At 36.0% G+C, this 19,570-nt stretch overlaps 2 protein-coding genes across 3 annotated transcripts in view; both read right to left on the reverse strand.

Annotated features, from left to right (window-relative positions):
* Positions 1 to 1,148: 1,148 nt before the first annotated feature.
* On the reverse strand, positions 1,149 to 8,233 carry LOC143232091 (F-actin-monooxygenase MICAL3-like). 2 transcript variants are annotated; one of them, XR_013017374.1, is made up of 4 exons: positions 8,095 to 8,233; positions 6,086 to 6,213; positions 4,295 to 5,323; positions 1,149 to 2,421 (listed from the first exon to the last, which is right to left on the reverse strand). XR_013017374.1 is itself a non-coding variant. In XM_076467167.1 (3 exons), the coding sequence occupies exons 1-3, from the start codon at positions 8,185 to 8,187 to the stop codon at positions 5,011 to 5,013; spliced, it is 534 nt and encodes a 177-aa protein (XP_076323282.1). In that variant the 5' UTR covers positions 8,188 to 8,233; the 3' UTR covers positions 1,149 to 5,010. The 2 variants fall into 2 exon arrangements, 1 of the variants encoding a protein (XP_076323282.1); XM_076467167.1 differs by having other exon boundaries at positions 1,149 to 5,323.
* A 333-nt stretch (positions 8,234 to 8,566) lies between these two features.
* The window catches only part of LOC143233845 (uncharacterized), a 78,856-nt gene continuing 67,852 nt past the window's right edge, over positions 8,567 to 19,570 (reverse strand). Inside the window, exon 7 of the mRNA XM_076470622.1 lies at positions 8,567 to 8,847. Within this exon, the coding sequence (XP_076326737.1) occupies positions 8,567 to 8,847 (281 nt within the window). The remainder of the gene's footprint in view (positions 8,848 to 19,570) is intronic.

Raw genomic sequence — 19,570 nt, forward strand, 5'->3', positions numbered from 1 at the left:
TATATAGCTCAACATTTCTAAAGAGTAAAAATGCATCTCGGGACTTGCAGTTGACAAAATGGGCTCATGCAACTTTAAAGACTGGTACTCTGTTGTCATAGTTGGGTAAACTTCAGTTGCTTTCTTCAAAGTAGTCATGAAAATAAAGATGTTGTGAAAGGTAGATGGCACACCCACTAATAGTTTCTTTTGTCAGTAAAATCTATCGGCCACCTCTATCCATCTGTTTGGGGAAATCTTGGGTGAAACAGCTATTGTTATGATGACTTTATAGGCAAACAATTAAAGTGACAAAAAAAAAACAATTTGGTAAATTTCTGACAAAAGGTGATTAATTTTGTAACTGAATCATTTAAGTGTACTGTAAAAGTAAAGGGAAAAGATAAATGTTCATAATGCTGTCCACACCTGAACAATATCCATTTTGTTGGCATAACTCTGTGCACCTTGCTCCAAATATAGAAACTTTGTCCCTGTTTGAGAAAGGCTACTTTTGTGGTTTGGATTTGAGCCAGTAATTTTAGTATAATGGCTCTTGTACCATCTACTTGTCTGGGGCCTGAAATGTTAATACTTCAATTATTTTCTTACATGAGCATCCAGGTGTTGTTTACTTCTGTGATTAGTTTTCTTATCACTTGGATAGATGTTGAATGATTCTCATATGTAGTTCACACACAATGGTAACTTTGTACTAGATAATATGCTTCACTACAAGGTTTTCCATATAAAATGATCTTTCTAAACACATCAAGATATCAAAGATAGGACAAAAACTGATTAAAAAGAAGGTACTTGTTCTCTAAAAGTAAGTGGAGGTTGATATGTTAAAATCACATGATCAGATTACAGAGTTATTAACATGGTATAATTAAAAGATATCTGACTTTCAAATAAACTTAGAGGTTTCAGAAGTCACACTTCCCATAGGAATAAAGAATTCTGGAACATCAGCAGATGTATTAATTGTATATTAAAAAGGGGCAAAAAAAAATACCCCTATGATAAAATGTCGCTGACATTACTTTTTGTATGTCTAAAGACTACTGTTATTAATATAATAGTTACATTGTTTCTGTGCTATTAGTACAGTACAAATATTGCAGGATACTTTTGTAACTGTTTGAAAATTAAGTCTTCATGCACTACATTCACAAATATATTTTTCTCCCTTTAACAGTTTATTAAGCAGTAGCTTAATCATATAACATCTCATATCTTATTTAAACATATAGTCCATCTTATGAATCATTTTCAATCAAATGACAGACAAAATTACAAAACACGTGGAACTTCTTGGATAAAGTATGGAGAAAACATACAGGTTTTGTTGCTACAGACCATTTATATATATATATGAACTTTTTATCTCAATTTTGAGAAAATGTTTCAAATGAATAAGACTGATTTTTAATTAATGTCCTTGAAAATATAAAAATTCACAAACATGAAAATAAATGTTACTTTGTGAAAAAACTAATGAATTTCTTATAAAGAATATCCTTGACAAACTATCTTGGTAAAACAAGAACCAACTAAAACATTAATTTGCTCCTAACCAATACTATTATCTTTGAAGGTTTGGAAAAACCAATGAAAATACCTGAAACCCACTCCTTGTAAATATAAAACGATCAAAAACTGAAAAACACGAGAATAAGATGTTTAAAAAACAGCTGAATTTTATTAAATTTAAACTCAATATGACAATACCAACATTCTCAAACCATTACAAACAAGCTGAATATGTTACTACATTACATCACTGTGTCTGGGAACTATATGTTCAAAGTAAATTTCAATCATGTGCCACAAATTGCATGAATTTGAAATGATAAAGACAGGGTAACTTCCACTATATATTTCCCTTACTCTACCCAAGGAGTAATTCTCTTATTATATGACAAACTTTGGCCCAAGTCAACTAGAACCACACAAGTTATAAACGACAAAAAATCTTTAAGGTTAGAATGCCTGAACTGTCCATATCAGAATCATATTTTACCAAGTGAATGCCTTATTCCAATATGGATATACAAAACAGAAGCTGTACCAATTTTTGGTAATTATGTAGTTTACCGTACCATTGTTTATCGTACCATTTCTTTCTATTCATCTCGAGCAATCTACCATAACCACCTGTTAACTATTGTATAAACTTAAGTTAAAAACAAGCCCAACATATATCCTAATATCTCTTCAGTAATTAGATAGTTCTATCCCTAACTAACAATATTTTATATTCATTTATAAGAACATATAGACATTCTGTTTACGTAACTGGTTAACAAAAAGCAGTTTTAAAATGTGAGAATTAGAAAACTTTAGTTTTTAGTTCCAGCTGAGTGAAATAATTAAAACATCACTCTTAAGTTAGCTTATAATGTAACGTATCCTAATAATAATGTAAGGTGTAGTAACCTGTACATCAAGTCATATAGCAACATAAGAATAGATGTAGTAATCTGTATATCAAGTTATATACAACATAAGGATCGGTGTAGTAACCTGTATATCAAGTTATATAGCTACATCAGGATAGGTGTAGTAACATGTATATCAAGTTATATAGCTACATAAGGATAGGTGTAGTAACCTGTATATCAAGTTATATAGCTACATAAGGATAGGTGTAGTAATCTGTATATCAAGTTATATACAACATAAGGATAGGTGTAGTAACCTGTATATCAAGTTATATAGCTACATAAGGATAGGTGTAGTAACCTGTATATCAAGTTATATAGCTACATAAGGATAGGTGTAGTAACCTGTATATCAAGTTATATAGCTACATAAGGATAGGTGTAGTAACCTGTATATCAAGTTATATAGCCACATAAGGATAGGTGCAGTAACCTGTATATCAAGTTATATAGCTACATAAGGATAGGTGCAGTAACATGTATATCAAGTTATATAGCTACATAAGGATAGGTGCAGTAACATGTATATCAAGTTATATAGCTACATAAGGATAGGTGTAGTAACCTGTATATCAAGTTATATAGCTACATAAGGATAGGTGCAGTAACATGTATATCAAGTTATATAGCTACATAAGGATAGGTGCAGTAACATGTATATCAAGTTATATAGCTACATAAGGATAGGTGTAGTAATCTGTATATCAAGTTATATTGCTACATAAGGATAGGTGTAGTAACCTGTATATCAAGTTATATAGCTACATAAGGATAGGTGCAGTAACATGTATATCAAGTTATATAGCTACATAAGGATAGGTGTAGTAATCTGTATATCAAGTTATATAGCTACATAAGGATAGGTGTAGTAACCTGTATATCAAGTTATATAGCTACATAAGGATAGGTGCAGTAACATGTATATCAAGTTATATAGCTACATATGGATTGGTGTAGTAACCTGTATATCAAGTTATATAGCTACATAAGGACAGGTGTAGTAACCTGTATATCAAGTTACATAGCTACATAAGGATAGGTGTAGCAATCTGTATATCAAGTTATATAGCTACATAAGGATAGGTGTAGTAACCTGTATATTAAGTTATATAGCTACATAAGGATAGGTGTAGTAACATGTATATCAAGTTATATAGCTACATAAGGATAGGTGTAGTAATCTGTATATCAAGTTATATAGCTACATAAGGATAGGTGTAGTAACCTGTATATCAAGTTATATAGCTACATAAGGATAGGTGTAGTAACATGTATATCAAGTTATATAGCTACATAAGGATAGGTGTAGTAATCTGTATGTCAAGTTATATAGCTACATAAGGATAGGTGTAGTAACCTGTATATCAAGTTATATAGCTACATAAGGATAGGTGTAGTAACCTGTATATCAAGTTATATAGCTACATAAGGATAGGTGTAGTAATCTGTATATCAAGTTATATAGCTACATAAGGATAGGTGTAGTAACCTGTATATCAAGTTATATAGCTACATAAGGATAGGTGTAGTAATCTGTATATCAGGTTCCATACAACAATATAAGGAAAGATGAAGTAACCTGTATATTACGTTATATAGCTACATAAGGATAGGTGTAGTAATCTGTATATCAGGTTCCATACAACAATATAAGGAAAGATGAAGTAACCTGTATATTACGTTATATAGCTACATAAGGATAAGTGTAGTAACCTGTATATCAAGTTATATAGCTACATAAGGATAGGTATAGTAACCTGTATATTAAGTTATATAGCTACATAAGGATAGATGTAGTAACCTGTATATCAAATTGTGTTGTCAGTGTTTTTCTCTCTATAAAGCAACATAAGGAAAAATGTAGTAACCTGTATATCAATTTATGTTGTCAGTGTTTTTCTGTAATGATACAAAGCTCCAAGTCTTTAGAAACAAAAATCGGTGTTAGTAAACCATGTGTATTAGTTTCACTACAATACAGATCTGTTCAAGAAAGTGTTAATAGTTCTATTATATTTAAAATACAGAGCAATAAGCCTGTAAAAACAAAAACCAGTCATATTAAGTTGTTTATATGTTAGTTTCACTGCAGTATGTACTGTTTGGGAAAAGAAGTGTTATTAGTTTAATTAAACTTCAAAGTTACAGAAACAGTAGCATGAAAGTGAAGCCTGGATTACAACACTAGATACAAATAATTTCTCTAGATTGTACATAATACAGTTTCAGACATAGTTATGAAATACTTCTATCAGATATTTTTCTATTAACTGGAAACCAATATTTGAACAAATATGTTTATCACAACAGATCACATAATACTTGGATTGAGACAACATGAGCATTTGCTGAGGATTATAACACTGAGTAGTACATTCTAATACCAAATATAATATTTTCAACATAAAAAAATTATATTTTTATCACTAAGCCAGAAGTTTTAAAACATAACAAACTTTCCATCTCACTGGTGTTTTCTTCCAAGGAAATAGTTTGTCTCCGAAACAGCAACAACAAATCTCAATAAGTTTTTATAACATCTCTATTGAACTTTATTATTGGCTGTTCTTACTATGTCTGTACTCTATTCATTCTGTGCTTGTGCACTGGTTGGCTTAGATACATTTTCAGTTTCAGACATAGTTTCATCACCAACTTCAGATAAAGTTTCATGGCTAGCTTCAGACATAGTTTCTTGGCCAATTTCAGACATGGTCTCACGGCCAGATTCGGACATAGTTTCATGGCCAGATTCGGACATGGTTTCATGACCAGTGTCAGACATGGCTTCCTGTCCAGTTTCTGCTGAAGTATTTTGTGATGTTCTAGATAGTGCAAGCAGCTTAAAATGTTGATTACAGTAAATCTTCCCTCCACTTGTAGAGTAATTTTCTAATCTTTAGAATAAGAAAGCACATGAAAGAATGATGACCATTTATAAAACTGTTAGAAACATCTTACATTATTTATGCCCTAAACTGGGATGAAAATCGATGGGTTAGATAGATCTTAGAGTTATCTTTAATAAAACCATTTAACGTAGCAACAATATATGAACTTATTTTAGAAAATTATTCTTCTATGAGAACAATAAAAAAGCAACAGTGAAAGAAAGTTTACCTCACTGTTTAAGTTTATATTAAGTAAGAAGATATTGCATACAATGAATTGATGTTTGACTTCACTGAATACCAGCTAACACAGCCGTTGTGTTGATTTAGGTAATATTAGGTGCTACTTCAAGATTAGTGCAAGCAATACTTAAAAACAAGTCCAGTTGTCTCTGTTACATTAGTTTCCAAATTCATTATTTTTCAGTTTTCATAGGAGAATTTACTTTAAAAAATAAAGACTAAGAAAATACACAGCAGTCATAAAAATCTGCATTGTTTTCAGAGTCACTATTATTTTTTCAGAAAGGCTTAACGTCAAATTTAATGTATCCAGTTGACACAATAATTAGTAGTTTGTACTGTAGTATAATAAAATTACTTTTATAATTCTATTCACTCTAAAATAATTTATGGCAATAGAAGTTTTGGAGTAAGCTTCATTAAAACTTAACCTAGGACTACAGATATACATAAAGCTTCTAATAATTAGTAAAAGTTACTTGCTAATTAATTCAAACAGAAACATTCAGCACAGAATTCACGTACCTTAAAGCACTGTTACAATGAGCACAACGAAAGCAGTTCTGATGAACTATTAATCCTCCTAACTCTATCTTCTCCACTGGATACAATCGTCTCTGGCAGATATCACAGGATTCTCCAGTACCTGAACCCTGAAATTAAAATTCACATCATTTTGTTCCTATGGTTAGTTAAAACAGAAGAATAAGGAACTTATTCAAAGGAATTGTTAAATTTCCAGAAGTGCAATACCAATGAAAGATAGTACACTGAAACAATGTTGAACCAATGAAAGATAGTACACTGAAACAATGTTGAACCCTACTGTATGACCCTTCATCATTGTAATGTAGGTGCAGGTCATATTGATGGATGAATTTACAGGTTCAACATATTCAAGACAAAATTCCATAGTCCAGTTTCAATCAAACAAAGGCATGATAAACCTTCAGCTTGTCACATCTATCTGCTCTCCAAGAAGGATATGTGAACCTGATGATGACCGAAGAAGGTTGAAACGTTGTTCTCTCCTCTATATGGAACTTTCTCTACCCATACAAGCCGTTTATACATACATAGATATCTAATTGTCTTGTACATTTGACATGAAGCTGTTTAATGTGTATAATAAAAATTAGCTTGTAACTCAAGAGAAGTCCTAAGAAGTTTGTTCCAGCCAACACAGGATGAACAGCACAACCCAGGTGGAACTTCAGATCATGGTGTACATGCAATTAGATGTAAAATACATGGCACAGGTTTTAGGTGCTGATAACATAAAACTCTTTGCTGTGGTCCACCTCTACAAGCAAGTTAGGGCAATTTAAAGTTGCTTCTCTATAGATTTCCTGTTGATCATCAAGTATTAGATTTAAAGTGATCAACACAGAGGTTGTTTGTAACAGTAAGAGATCAGGGATGGCACTGATCATAATTCTGGAAAGTGTGAAACTCAAGACACACTTCTGTGAAATTCCAATGTTTCTGTGTGAAGGTTCAAGACAATAACAAACACACCAAAACTTTGGAACAATCTGCCATTTCAAAAGGTACAGATACAAATTGGTAAATGGCCATTTAGTCCATGGAAATGCAGATCTCATAAATGCCTGAATCACCATATAGTATCATAAACCTTCTCAAAACAAAAGACCATCAAAACGAGATGGTTCTTCTTGGAAAAGGCTTCCCTAACCAAAATTTCAAGTTGAATAAGGTGGTTCATGGAGGTTCACTGGCAATGGAAACCACACTGTATGGATAAAAGAAAGTTAATTCAAGGAAGATGAATATTAACAATTTCTTCTAAAAATCCTACAAAGACAAGTAGTCAAAGCAACAGATTGATAATTAGAAGGAATCTTGGGATCCTTCCTAGGCTTAGGAAAAGGGGGAGACAATAGCTTTATAGAGTACAAATCCTTCTCCTTCCAAATCCAGTTAAAATTTCTCATAATAACAAGAGTGGCAGGAGAAACATGGTGCAGCATCTCCTTATGAGTATCACCAGGTTCAACAGATATAATATCAGATTGATGTAAAGGAACTGTAAGTTTCACTAGCATAAACGGTCTGTTATAGTAGCAAAGACTACTGGCCCCAGAAGAGAGTGGTGACCTTTAGATCTATCACATGGTGACCAAGAGGGTAGAAGAAAATATGGGAGTACTGAAGGGGTGAAAAATTACTCCCCATGGATGTCAGCAATATCTTGCAAATCAGCAAATTTCTAACCCATGGGATGGAATCATATTTTCCATTGATCTTTTGGCATCTTGAAGGTTAAAACAAATAAAGACCTATATCTTCTGAAGTTTACACAGTTTCTTTGAAGCACTCAGCTCAGTTAGTTTATAGTGATATCCTAGATATATTTTACAGAAATCACTGAATTATATTCTATAAAAAAAAGCCATAAAAAATAATTTCTGACCAATAGCAAGCATATTAAATGTACAAAATATTTAATATAATTTGTCAAAACAAATAATAAATTCTGAACCAAACAACAATATGGAAAATTAAGTACTCACTACAAATTTCTTTGTTGTGGGTTTTGGTTTCTCTTTTGCCTTTGTGTTTTCTTCCTGAATAGCTTCAAATTTGGCCCTCAAGTTTTTAGCCATATCTGTTTCTGGTATGAATTCATCTTCATTTTAGTTTTATCTTGTTCAAAGCTGGGTTGCCAATGCTCAAACTTAGAACGAAGGTTCTTTGCTTTATCAGTATCCCACACCAGATTATCTTCATTTTTATAACTGCAGCGAACAACAGTGGAACGTTGTCTCGCCTCTGATGAATGTTTGCATTCTCTGTCACCATCTGATTCTGGTGGTGGAGTAATAGATCTGACTGGTTTAGGACCAGCTAGGGCTTCACTACCATTAGGTTGGTTCTCTAACTGTTTGAACTTGTTAAGCATCTTCTTGGTTGTGTCAGTAACAATAACTTCATGAACGGCATCGGATGATCGTACAATATTCGAGTCTTTTCCGAGTGAATCTTCTATGGTTTCATCTGGAGAAATGAACTGGAATTGTTTTCTTTCTTTTGATTCCTCTCTGTAGTTTTCAAAGAACTGGAATCTTTGTGATAACTGGGCAGGATCAATTTCAATTTTATCTTTAATGCCTGGATCACTACATTTGACGACTGCACTGCTGGTGCAGTAGAGGATGCTACTTCCCAAGTACGCTTGTGATCAGAAGGTGACTTCACTGGTGAAGATGAGCTGGAATTTGCTGCATCAATTTGCCTGAACAATGATCTAGCTCCAGCTGCTGTACCTACAAATCAAATCAATATTATCCTAAAACATTTTCAGTGTTAATACACAAAGTTATATTTTGTTTTATTAAAGTTTTCGTAGAAGATATCCTGACAATGTAATACAGAGTTTAACAGTATTCTCAAGCTCTGACTGAGTTAAAATAAAACAATCTTTGTTAAGAAAAGGTTTGAATTTTCTATCTTATTTTGAAGAAATTCTGATCTAGACAAGATATTGTAATATTATGTACGTGAAAACAATACTTTTATCATTCTCAGTGAAACAAGAGCAGCTAAGAAAAATAGGTAAGTTATCTTACTTATTAAGTATACTAATTAAGAAGTGATATAACTGAAAATCTTAATGCATTTCCCAGGAGCTAAGGGTGTATTAACACTTCAATTTGTTCAATATTAAAAAGGTGGTTTTGAGCCTATGTTTTAGAGACAACTTTAAGACAGAATTTCTTTTGTTAACTGATATGTTTTTAAAGTGAAACACAGCATCCTCAAGTCTTTATGCTATCTAGTACTAAGGTCTACCTGCTGGTAAATAAACACAGTATATATCAATAAAGAAACATTCTCAGCATCATTAATTAAACATCTCTCAACCTTTTATGGTTCTGCTATCAGTGTTTTATGTTTAACTTTCAGTTGACGTATGAATTATTTCATCTGTGATTCGGTTAGAAGGTTGAAGCATCATTGTAGTCAGCAGTGGGATGAGTAGACAGGAATACTATGAAAACAGCTACAGGCATAATATTACACATGGCTTGCTACACAAAATCTACCAAGGTGGTTCTAAATAGTTCCTGAATACCTCTGTGTGTCATTTGGAGAATTCCATGTTTCTTGTTCTTGGCCATTAAGTTAATGATGCACTAATGAATTTCAGTAAACATGCCACTTTAAATCACTTTTTGCAGCCTCAAAGATTAAAGAATGTAGGAAATCCTTTCTTTTCAGCCAGTAAAATGTCCAAAGAATTTTGTTAAAATTAAGAAAAAACGAATTGGATATTTTTTTAAACAAAAATGTCCTCCACTAGCTCATGACGGGCCTGCTAACTACTAATTTGAATGCTGAAGTCATACATGGTAAAGAAACAAAAGTGATTACAATAATCACACAAATACATGTTAAAATTTGGAAACAGCAATTAAAGAAAATAAAAAAAGTGTATGCAAGTCCTAGACAATGTAAAAATATATGGATAATGAAGATGAACAAAAGTCTAGTATAACGAATACTGAGATCCCATTGAAATTTCTTCACGTTATGAAAATTACACTATGTGTCAACATAACCCTGAAAAATGTACAAGAAACACCACACAGTAACAATAAAATAAATAAATGATTATAAGTAACTAAACTAAGGGTCAAACTGGACAAAGTTCCATCTAATACTACTATTTGAAAATATGCTACATATATGTTACAATACTTGTTTGTCAAAGGTAAACCTTTGGTTACACAAAAGTAATAAAAAGAGGTGTGATACACTGATAAGAGCTGCCACACAGCTCTAACATTATGAGGTTGTTCTTGATGGGAGTGGATAGAAATAGTCTCCAAGTACTGCAACTCTTGAGGTAAAGATTCTTACAAACCTCAGGGTGAATATTTTGCCTCCCCCTACCCTGAAGGAAAGTAATTATCTAACCACACACTAAATATACATAGCAACTAAATATATATAGAAGCTAGGTTTAAAAATATATCAATTCAGCCAGCTCCTGAGAAAAATAATTAGCCCTCGAATCAGTTGCCTTACATTATATATCGACAGCTTCTGTTGGTCCCAAAAGAAGCACAAAAAAATGGGAAACTGCTGAATAAGACCCTTATTATTCATGAAGTAAAATAATAGATTATTAACATAACATCATATAAATAAGTTAATAAATGTTGTATTTTATTTCAGTGTTAAAATTTTCTGTATTCGTAATTTTCACATAAACTAAAGTCACAGACCAGATATTTAATTAAATATTATTTGTAAATTGGTAGCTGTCTAATGACACATGTCCGTTAAACAGCGTGCAGCCTCTACCCACGTCACTGGTAACCCTAAGTGAAAATTCACAGTGATATAACTAGACACAGTAGATACAAGATCCAAAGGAGGTTTTTAACAGTATAATGTGTGTGACTAGCATGTGAGATCAGTAATGTACAAGGTTGATGTCCTCTATCAGAACACACACCTTGATGTGTGTGACTAGCATGTGAGATAAGATCAGTAATGTACAAGGTTGATGTCCTCTATCGGAACATACACCTCGATGTGTGTGACTAGCATGTGAGATCAGTAATGTACAAGGTTGATGTCCTCTATCAGAACACACACCTTGATGTGTGTGACTAGCATGTGAGATCAGTAATGTACAAGGTTGATGTCCTCTATCAGAACACACACCTTGATGTGTGTGACTAGCATGTGAGATCACTAATGTACAAGGTTGATGTCCTCTATCGGAACATACACCTCGATGTGTGTGACTAGCATGTGAGATAAGATCAGTAATGTACAAGGTTGATGTCCTCTATCAGAACACACACCTTGATGTGTGTGACTAGCATGTGAGATAAGATCAGTAATGTACAAGGTTGATGTCCTCTATCAGAACACACACCTTGATGTGTGTGACTAGCATGTGAGATCAGTAATGTACAAGGTTGATGTTCTCTATCGGAACATACAATTCGATGTGTGTGACTAGCATGTGAGATAAGATCAGTAATGTACAAGGTAGATGTCCTCTATCAGAACACACACCTTGATGTGTGTGACTAGCATGTGAGATCAGTAATGTACAAGGTTGATGTCCTCTATCAGAACACACACCTTGATGTGTGTGACTAGCATGTGAGATAAGATCAGTAATGTACAAGGTTGATGTCCTCTATCAGAACACACACCTTGATGTGTGTGACTAGCATGTGAGATCAGTAATGTACAAGGTTGATGTCCTCTATCAGAACACACACCTTGATGTGTGTGACTAGCATGTGAGATAAGATCAGTAATGTACAAGGTTGATGTCCTCTATCAGAACACACACCTTGATGTGTGTGACTAGCATGTGAGATAAGATCAGTAATGTACAAGGTTGATGTCCTCTATCAGAACACACACCTTGATGTGTGTGACTAGCATGTGAGATCAGTAATGTACAAGGTTGATGTTCTCTATCGGAACATACAATTCGATGTGTGTGACTAGCATGTGAGATAAGATCAGTAATGTACAAGGTAGATGTCCTCTATCAGAACACACACCTTGATGTGTGTGACTAGCATGTGAGATCAGTAATGTACAAGGTTGATGTCCTCTATCAGAACACACACCTTGATGTGTGTGACTAGCATGTGAGATAAGATCAGTAATGTACAAGGTTGATGTCCTCTATGATAACACACACCTCGATGTGTGTGACTAGCATGTGAGATAAGATCAGTAATGTACAAGGTTGATGTCCTCTATCAGAACACACACCTTGATGTGTGTGACTAGCATGTGAGATAAGATCAGTAATGTACAAGGTTGATGTCCTCTATCAGAACACACACCTTGATGTGTGTGACTAGCATGTGAGATAAGATCAGTAATGTACAAGGTTGATGTCCTCTATCAGAACACACACCTTGATGTGTGTGACTAGCATGTGAGATAAGATCAGTAATGTACAAGGTTGATGTCCCCTATCAGAACACACACCTTGATGTGTGTGACTAGCATGTGAGATCAGTAATGTACAAGGTTGATGTCCTCTATCAGAACACACACCTTGATGTGTGTGACTAGCATGTGAGATCAGTAATGTACAAGGTTGATGTCCTCTATCAGAACACACACCTTGATGTGTGTGACTAGCATGTGAGATAAGATCAGTAATGTACAAGGTTGATGTCCTCTATGATAACACACACCTTGATGTGTGTGACTAGCATGTGAGATAAGATCAGTAATGTACAAGGTTGATGTCCTCTATCAGAACACACACCTTGATGTGTGTGACTAGCATGTGAGATCAGTAATGTACAAGGTTGATGTCTTCTATCAGAACACACACCTTGATGTGTGTGACTAGCATGTGAGATAAGATCAGTAATGTACAAGGTTGATGTCCTCTATGATAACACACACCTTGATGTGTGTGACTAGCATGTGAGATAAGATCAGTAATGTACAAGGTTGATGTCCTCTATCAGAACACACACCTTGATGTGTGTGACTAGCATGTGAGATCAGTAATGTACAAGGTTGATGTCTTCTATCAGCACACACACCTTGATGTGTGTGACTAGCATGTGAGATAAGATCAGTAATGTACAAGGTTGATGTCCTCTATCAGAACACACACCTTGATGTGTGTGACTAGCATGTGAGATAAGATCAGTAATGTACAAGGTTGATGTCTTCTATCAGAACACACACCTTGATGTGTGTGACTAGCATGTGAGATAAGATCAGTAATGTACAACGTTGATGTCCTCTATCAGAACACACAACTTGATGTGTGTGACTAGCATGTGAGATAAGATCAGTAATGTACAAGGTTGATGTCCTCTATCAGAACACACACCTTGATGTGTGTGACTAGCATGTGAGATCAGTAATGTACAAGGTTGATGTTCTCTATCGGAACATACAATTCGATGTGTGTGACTAGCATGTGAGATAAGATCACTAATGTACAAAGTTGATGTTCTCTATCAGAACACACACCTTGATGTGTGTGACTAGCATGTGAGATAAGATCAGTAATGTACAAGGTAGATGTCCTCTATCAGAACACACACCTTGATGTGTGTGACTAGCATGTGAGATCAGTAATGTACAAGGTTGATGTCCTCTATCAGAACACACACAACTTGATGTGTGTGACTAGCATGTGAGATAAGATCAGTAATGTACAAGGTTGATGTCCTCTATCAGAACACACAACTTGATGTGTGTGACTAGCATGTGAGATAAGATCAGTAATGTACAAGGTTGATGTCCTCTATCAGAACACACACCTTGATGTGTGTGACTAGCATGTGAGATAAGATCAGTAATGTACAAGGTTGATGTCCTCTATGATAACACACACCTCGATGTGTGTGACTAGCATGTGAGATAAGATCAGTAATGTACAAGGTTGATGTCCTCTATCAGAACACACACCTTGATGTGTGTGACTAGCATGTGAGATAAGATCAGTAATGTACAAGGTTGATGTCCTCAATCAGAACACACACCTTGATGTGTGTGACTAGCATGTGAGATAAGATCAGTAATGTACAAGGTTGATGTCCTCTATCAGAACACACAACTTGATGTGTGTGACTAGCATGTGAGATCAGTAATGTACAAGGTTGATGTCCTCTATCAGAACACACACCTTGATGTGTGTGACTAGCATGTGAGATCAGTAATGTACAAGGTTGATGTCCTCTATGATAAAACACACCTTGATGTGTGTGACTAGCATGTGAGATAAGATCAGTAATGTACAAGGTTGATGTCCTCCATGATAACACACACCTTGATGTGTGTGACTAGCATGTGAGATAAGATCAGTAATGTACAAGGTTGATGTCCTCTATGATAACACACACCTTGATGTGTGTGACTAGCATGTGAGATAAGATCAGTAATGTACAAGGTTGATGTCCTCTATCAGAACACACACCTTGATGTGTGTGACTAGCATGTGAGATAAGATCAGTAATGTACAAGGTTGATGTCCTCTATCAGAACACACACCTTGATGTGTGTGACTAGCATGTGAGATCAGTAATGTACAAGGTTGATGTCCTCTATCAGAACACACAACTTGATGTGTGTGACTAGCATGTGAGATCAGTAATGTACAAGGTTGATGTCCTCTATCAGAACACACACCTTGATGTGTGTGACTAGCATGTGAGATCAGTAATGTACAAGGTTGATGTCCTCTATGATAACACACACCTTGATGTGTGTCACTAGCATGTGAGATCAGTAATGTACAAGGTTGATGTCCTCTATGATAACACACACCTTGATGTGTGTGACTAGCATGTGAGATAAGATCAGTAATGTACAAGGTTGATGTCCTCTATGATAACACACACCTTGATGTGTGTGACTAGCATGTGAGATAAGATCAGTAATGTACAAGGTTGATGTCCTCTATCAGAACATACACCTTGATGTGTGTGACTAGCATGTGAGATAAGATCAGTAATGTACAAGGTTGATGTCCTCTATCAGAACACACACCTTGATGTGTGTGACTAGCATGTGAGATAAGATCAGTAATGTACAAGGTTGATGTCCTCTATCAGAACACACACCTTTATGTGTGTGACTAGCATGTGAGATAACATCAGTAATGTACAAGGTTGATGTCCTCTATCAGAACACACACCTTGATGTGTGTGACTAGCATGTGAGATAAGATCAGTAATGTACAAGGTTGATGTCCTCTATCAGAACACACACCTTGATGTGTGTGACTAGCATGTGAGATAAGATCAGTAATGTACAAGGTTGATGTCCTCTATCAGAACACACACCTTGATGTGTGTGACTAGCATGTGAGATAAGATCAGTAATGTACAAGGTTGATGTCCTCTATCAGAACACACAACTTGATGTGTGTGACTAGCATGTGAGATCAGTAATGTACAAGGTTGATGTCCTCTATCAGAACACACACCTTGATGTGTGTGACTAGCATGTGAGATCAGTAATGTACAAGGTTGATGTCCTCTATGATAAAACACACCTTGATGTGTGTGACTAGCATGTGAGATAAGATCAGTAATGTACAAGGTTGATGTCCTCTATGATAACACACACCTTGATGTGTGTGACTAGCATGTGAGATAAGATCAGTAATGTACAAGGTTGATGTCCTCTATCAGAACACACACCTTGATGTGTGTGACTAGCATGTGAGATAAGATCAGTAATGTACAAGGTTGATGTCCTCTATCAGAACACACACCTTGATGTGTGTGACTAGCATGTGAGATCAGTAATGTACAAGGTTGATGTCCTCTATCAGAACACACAACTTGATGTCTGTGACTAGCATGTGAGATCAGTAATGTACAAGGTTGATGTCCTCTATCAGAACACACACCTTGATGTGTGTGACTAGCATGTGAGATCAGTAATGTACAAGGTTGATGTCCTCTATGATAACACACACCTTGATGTGTGTCACTAGCATGTGAGATCAGTAATGTACAAGGTTGATGTCCTCTATGATAACACACACCTTGATGTGTGTGACTAGCATGTGAGATAAGATCAGTAATGTACAAGGTTGATGTCCTCTATCAGAACACACACCTTGATGTGTGTGACTAGCATGTGAGATAAGATCAGTAATGTACAAGGTTGATGTCCTCTATCAGAACACACACCTTGATGTGTGTGACTAGCATGTGAGATCAGTAATGTACAAGGTTGATGTCCTCTATCAGAACACACACCTTGATGTGTGTGACTAGCATGTGAGATCAGTAATGTACAAGGTTGATGTCCTCTATCAGAACACACACCTTGATGTGTGTGACTAGCATGTGAGATAAGATCAGTAATGTACAAGGTTGATGTCCTCTATCAGAACACACACCTTGATGTGTGTGACTAGCATGTGAGATCAGTAATGTACAAGGTTGATGTCCTCTATCAGAACACACACCTTGATGTGTGTGACTAGCATGTGAGATCAGTAATGTACAAGGTTGATGTCCTCTATCAGAACACACACCTTGATGTGTGTGACTAGCATGTGAGATCAGTAATGTACAAGGTTGATGTCCTCTATCAGAACACACACCTTGATGTGTGTGACTAGCATGTGAGATAAGATCAGTAATGTACAAGGTTGATGTCCTCTATCAGAACACACACCTTGATGTGTGTGACTAGCATGTGAGATCAGTAATGTACAAGGTTGATGTCCTCTATCAGAACACACACCTTGATGTGTGTGACTAGCATGTGAGATAAGATCAGTAATGTACAAGGTTGATGTCCTCTATCGGAACACACACCTTGATGTGTGTGACTAGCATGTGAGATCAGTAATGTACAAGGTTGATGTCCTCTATCAGAACACACACCTTGATGTGTGTGACTAGCATGTGAGATCAGTAATGTACAAGGTTGATGTCCTCTATCAGAACACACACCTTGATGTGTGTGACTAGCATGTGAGATCAGTAATGTACAAGGTTGATGTCCTCTATCAGAACACACACCTTGATGTGTGTGACTAGCATGTGAGATCAGTAATGTACAAGGTTGATGTCCTCTATGATAACACACACCTTGATGTGTGTGACTAGCATGTGAGATAAGATCAGTAATGTACAAGGTTGATGTCCTCTATGATAACACACACCTTGATGTGTGTGACTAGCATGTGAGATAAGATCAGTAATGTACAAGGTTGATGTCCTCTATGATAACACACACCTTGATGTGTGTGACTAGCATGTGAGATAAGATCAGTAATGTACAAGGTTGATGTCCTCTATGATAACACACACCTTGATGTGTGTGACTAGCATGTGAGATAAGATCAGTAATGTACAAGGTTGATGTCCTCTATGATAACACACACCTTGATGTGTGTGACTAGCATGTGAGATAAGATCAGTAATGTACAAGGTTGATGTCCTCTATCAGAACACACACCTTGATGTGTGTGACTAGCATGTGAGATCAGTAATGTACAAGGTTGATGTCCTCTATCAGAACACACACCTTGATGTGTGTGACTAGCACTAGCATGTGATCAGAACACACACCTTGATCAGTAATGTACAAGGTTGATGTCCTCTATCAGAACACACACCTTGATGTGTGTGACTAGCATGTGAGATCAGTAATGTACAAGGTTGATGTCCTCTATCAGAACACACACCTTGATGTGTGTGACTAGCATGTGAGATCAGTAATGTACAAGGTTGATGTCCTCTATCAGAACACACACCTTGATGTGTGTGACTAGCATGTGAGATAAGATCAGTAATGTACAAGGTTGATGTCCTCTATCAGAACACACACCTTGATGTGTGTGACTAGCATGTGAGATCAGTAATGTACAAGGTTGATGTCCTCTATCAGAACACACACCTTGATGTGTGTGACTAGCATGTGAGATCAGTAATGTACAAGGTTGATGTCCTCTATGATAACACACACCTTGATGTGTGTGACTAGCATGTGAGATAAGATCAGTAATGTACAAGGTTGATGTCCTCTATGATAACACACACCTTGATGTGTGTGACTAGCATGTGAGATAAGATCAGTAATGTACAAGGTTGATGTCCTCTATGATAACACACACCTTGATGTGTGTGACTAGCATGTGAGATAAGATCAGTAATGTACAAGGTTGATGTCCTCTATCAGAACACACACCTTGATGTGTGTGACTAGCATGTGAGATAAGATCAGTAATGTACAAGGTTGATGTCCTCTATCAGAACACACACCTTGATGTGTGTGACTAGCATGTGAGATCAGTAATGTACAAGGTTGATGTCCTCTATCAGAACACACACCTTGATGTGTGTGACTAGCATGTGAGATCAGTAATGTACAAGGTTGATGTCCTCTATCAGAACACACACCTTGATGTGTGTGACTAGCATGTGAGATCAGTAATGTACAAGGTTGATGTCCTCTATGAGAACACACACCTTGATGTGTGTGACTAGCATGTGAGATCAGTAATGTACAAGGTTGATGTCCTCTATCAGAACACACACCTTGATGTGTGTGACTAGCATGTGAGATAAGATCAGTAATGTACAAGGTTGATGTCCTCTATCAGAACACACACCTTGATGTGTGTGACTAGCATGTGAGATCAGTAATGTACAAGGTTGATGTCAGTAATGTACAAGGTTGATGTCCTCTATCAGAACACACACCTTGATGTGTGTGACTAGCATGTGAGATAAGATCAGTAATGTACAAGGTTGATGTCCTCTATCAGAACACACACCTTGATGTGTGTGACTAGCATGTGAGATAAGATCAGTAATGTACAAGGTTGATGTCCTCTATCAGAACACACACCTTGATGTGTGTGACTAGCATGTGAGATAAGATCAGTAATGTACAAGGTTGATGTCCTCTATCAGAACACACACCTTGATGTGTGTGACTAGCATGTGAGATAAGATCAGTAATGTACAAGGTTGATGTCCTCTATCAGAACACACACCTTGATGTGTGTGACTAGCATGTGAGATAAGATCAGTAATGTACAAGGTTGATGTCCTCTATCAGAACACACACCTTGATGTGTGTGACTAGCATGTGAGATAAGATCAGTAATGTACAAGGTTGATGTCCTCTATCAGAACACACACCTTGATGTGTGTGACTAGCATGTGAGATAAGATCAGTAATGTACAAGGTTGATGTCCTCTATCAGAACACACACCTTGATGTGTGTGACTAGCATGTGAGATAAGATCAGTAATGTACAAGGTTGATGTCCTCTATCAGAACACACACCTTGATGTGTGTGACTAGCATGTGAGATAAGATCAGTAATGTACAAGGTTGATGTCCTCTATCAGAACACACACCTTGATGTGTGTGACTAGCATGTGAGATCAGTAATGTACAAGGTTGATGTCCTCTATCAGAACACACACCTTGATGTGTGTGACTAGCATGTGAGATCAGTAATGTACAAGGTTGATGTCCTCTATCAGA

This window comes from Tachypleus tridentatus, chromosome 1, assembly GCF_004210375.1.
Source record: "Tachypleus tridentatus isolate NWPU-2018 chromosome 1, ASM421037v1, whole genome shotgun sequence".
NCBI classification, from domain to species: Eukaryota; Metazoa; Arthropoda; class Merostomata; order Xiphosura; family Limulidae; genus Tachypleus; species Tachypleus tridentatus.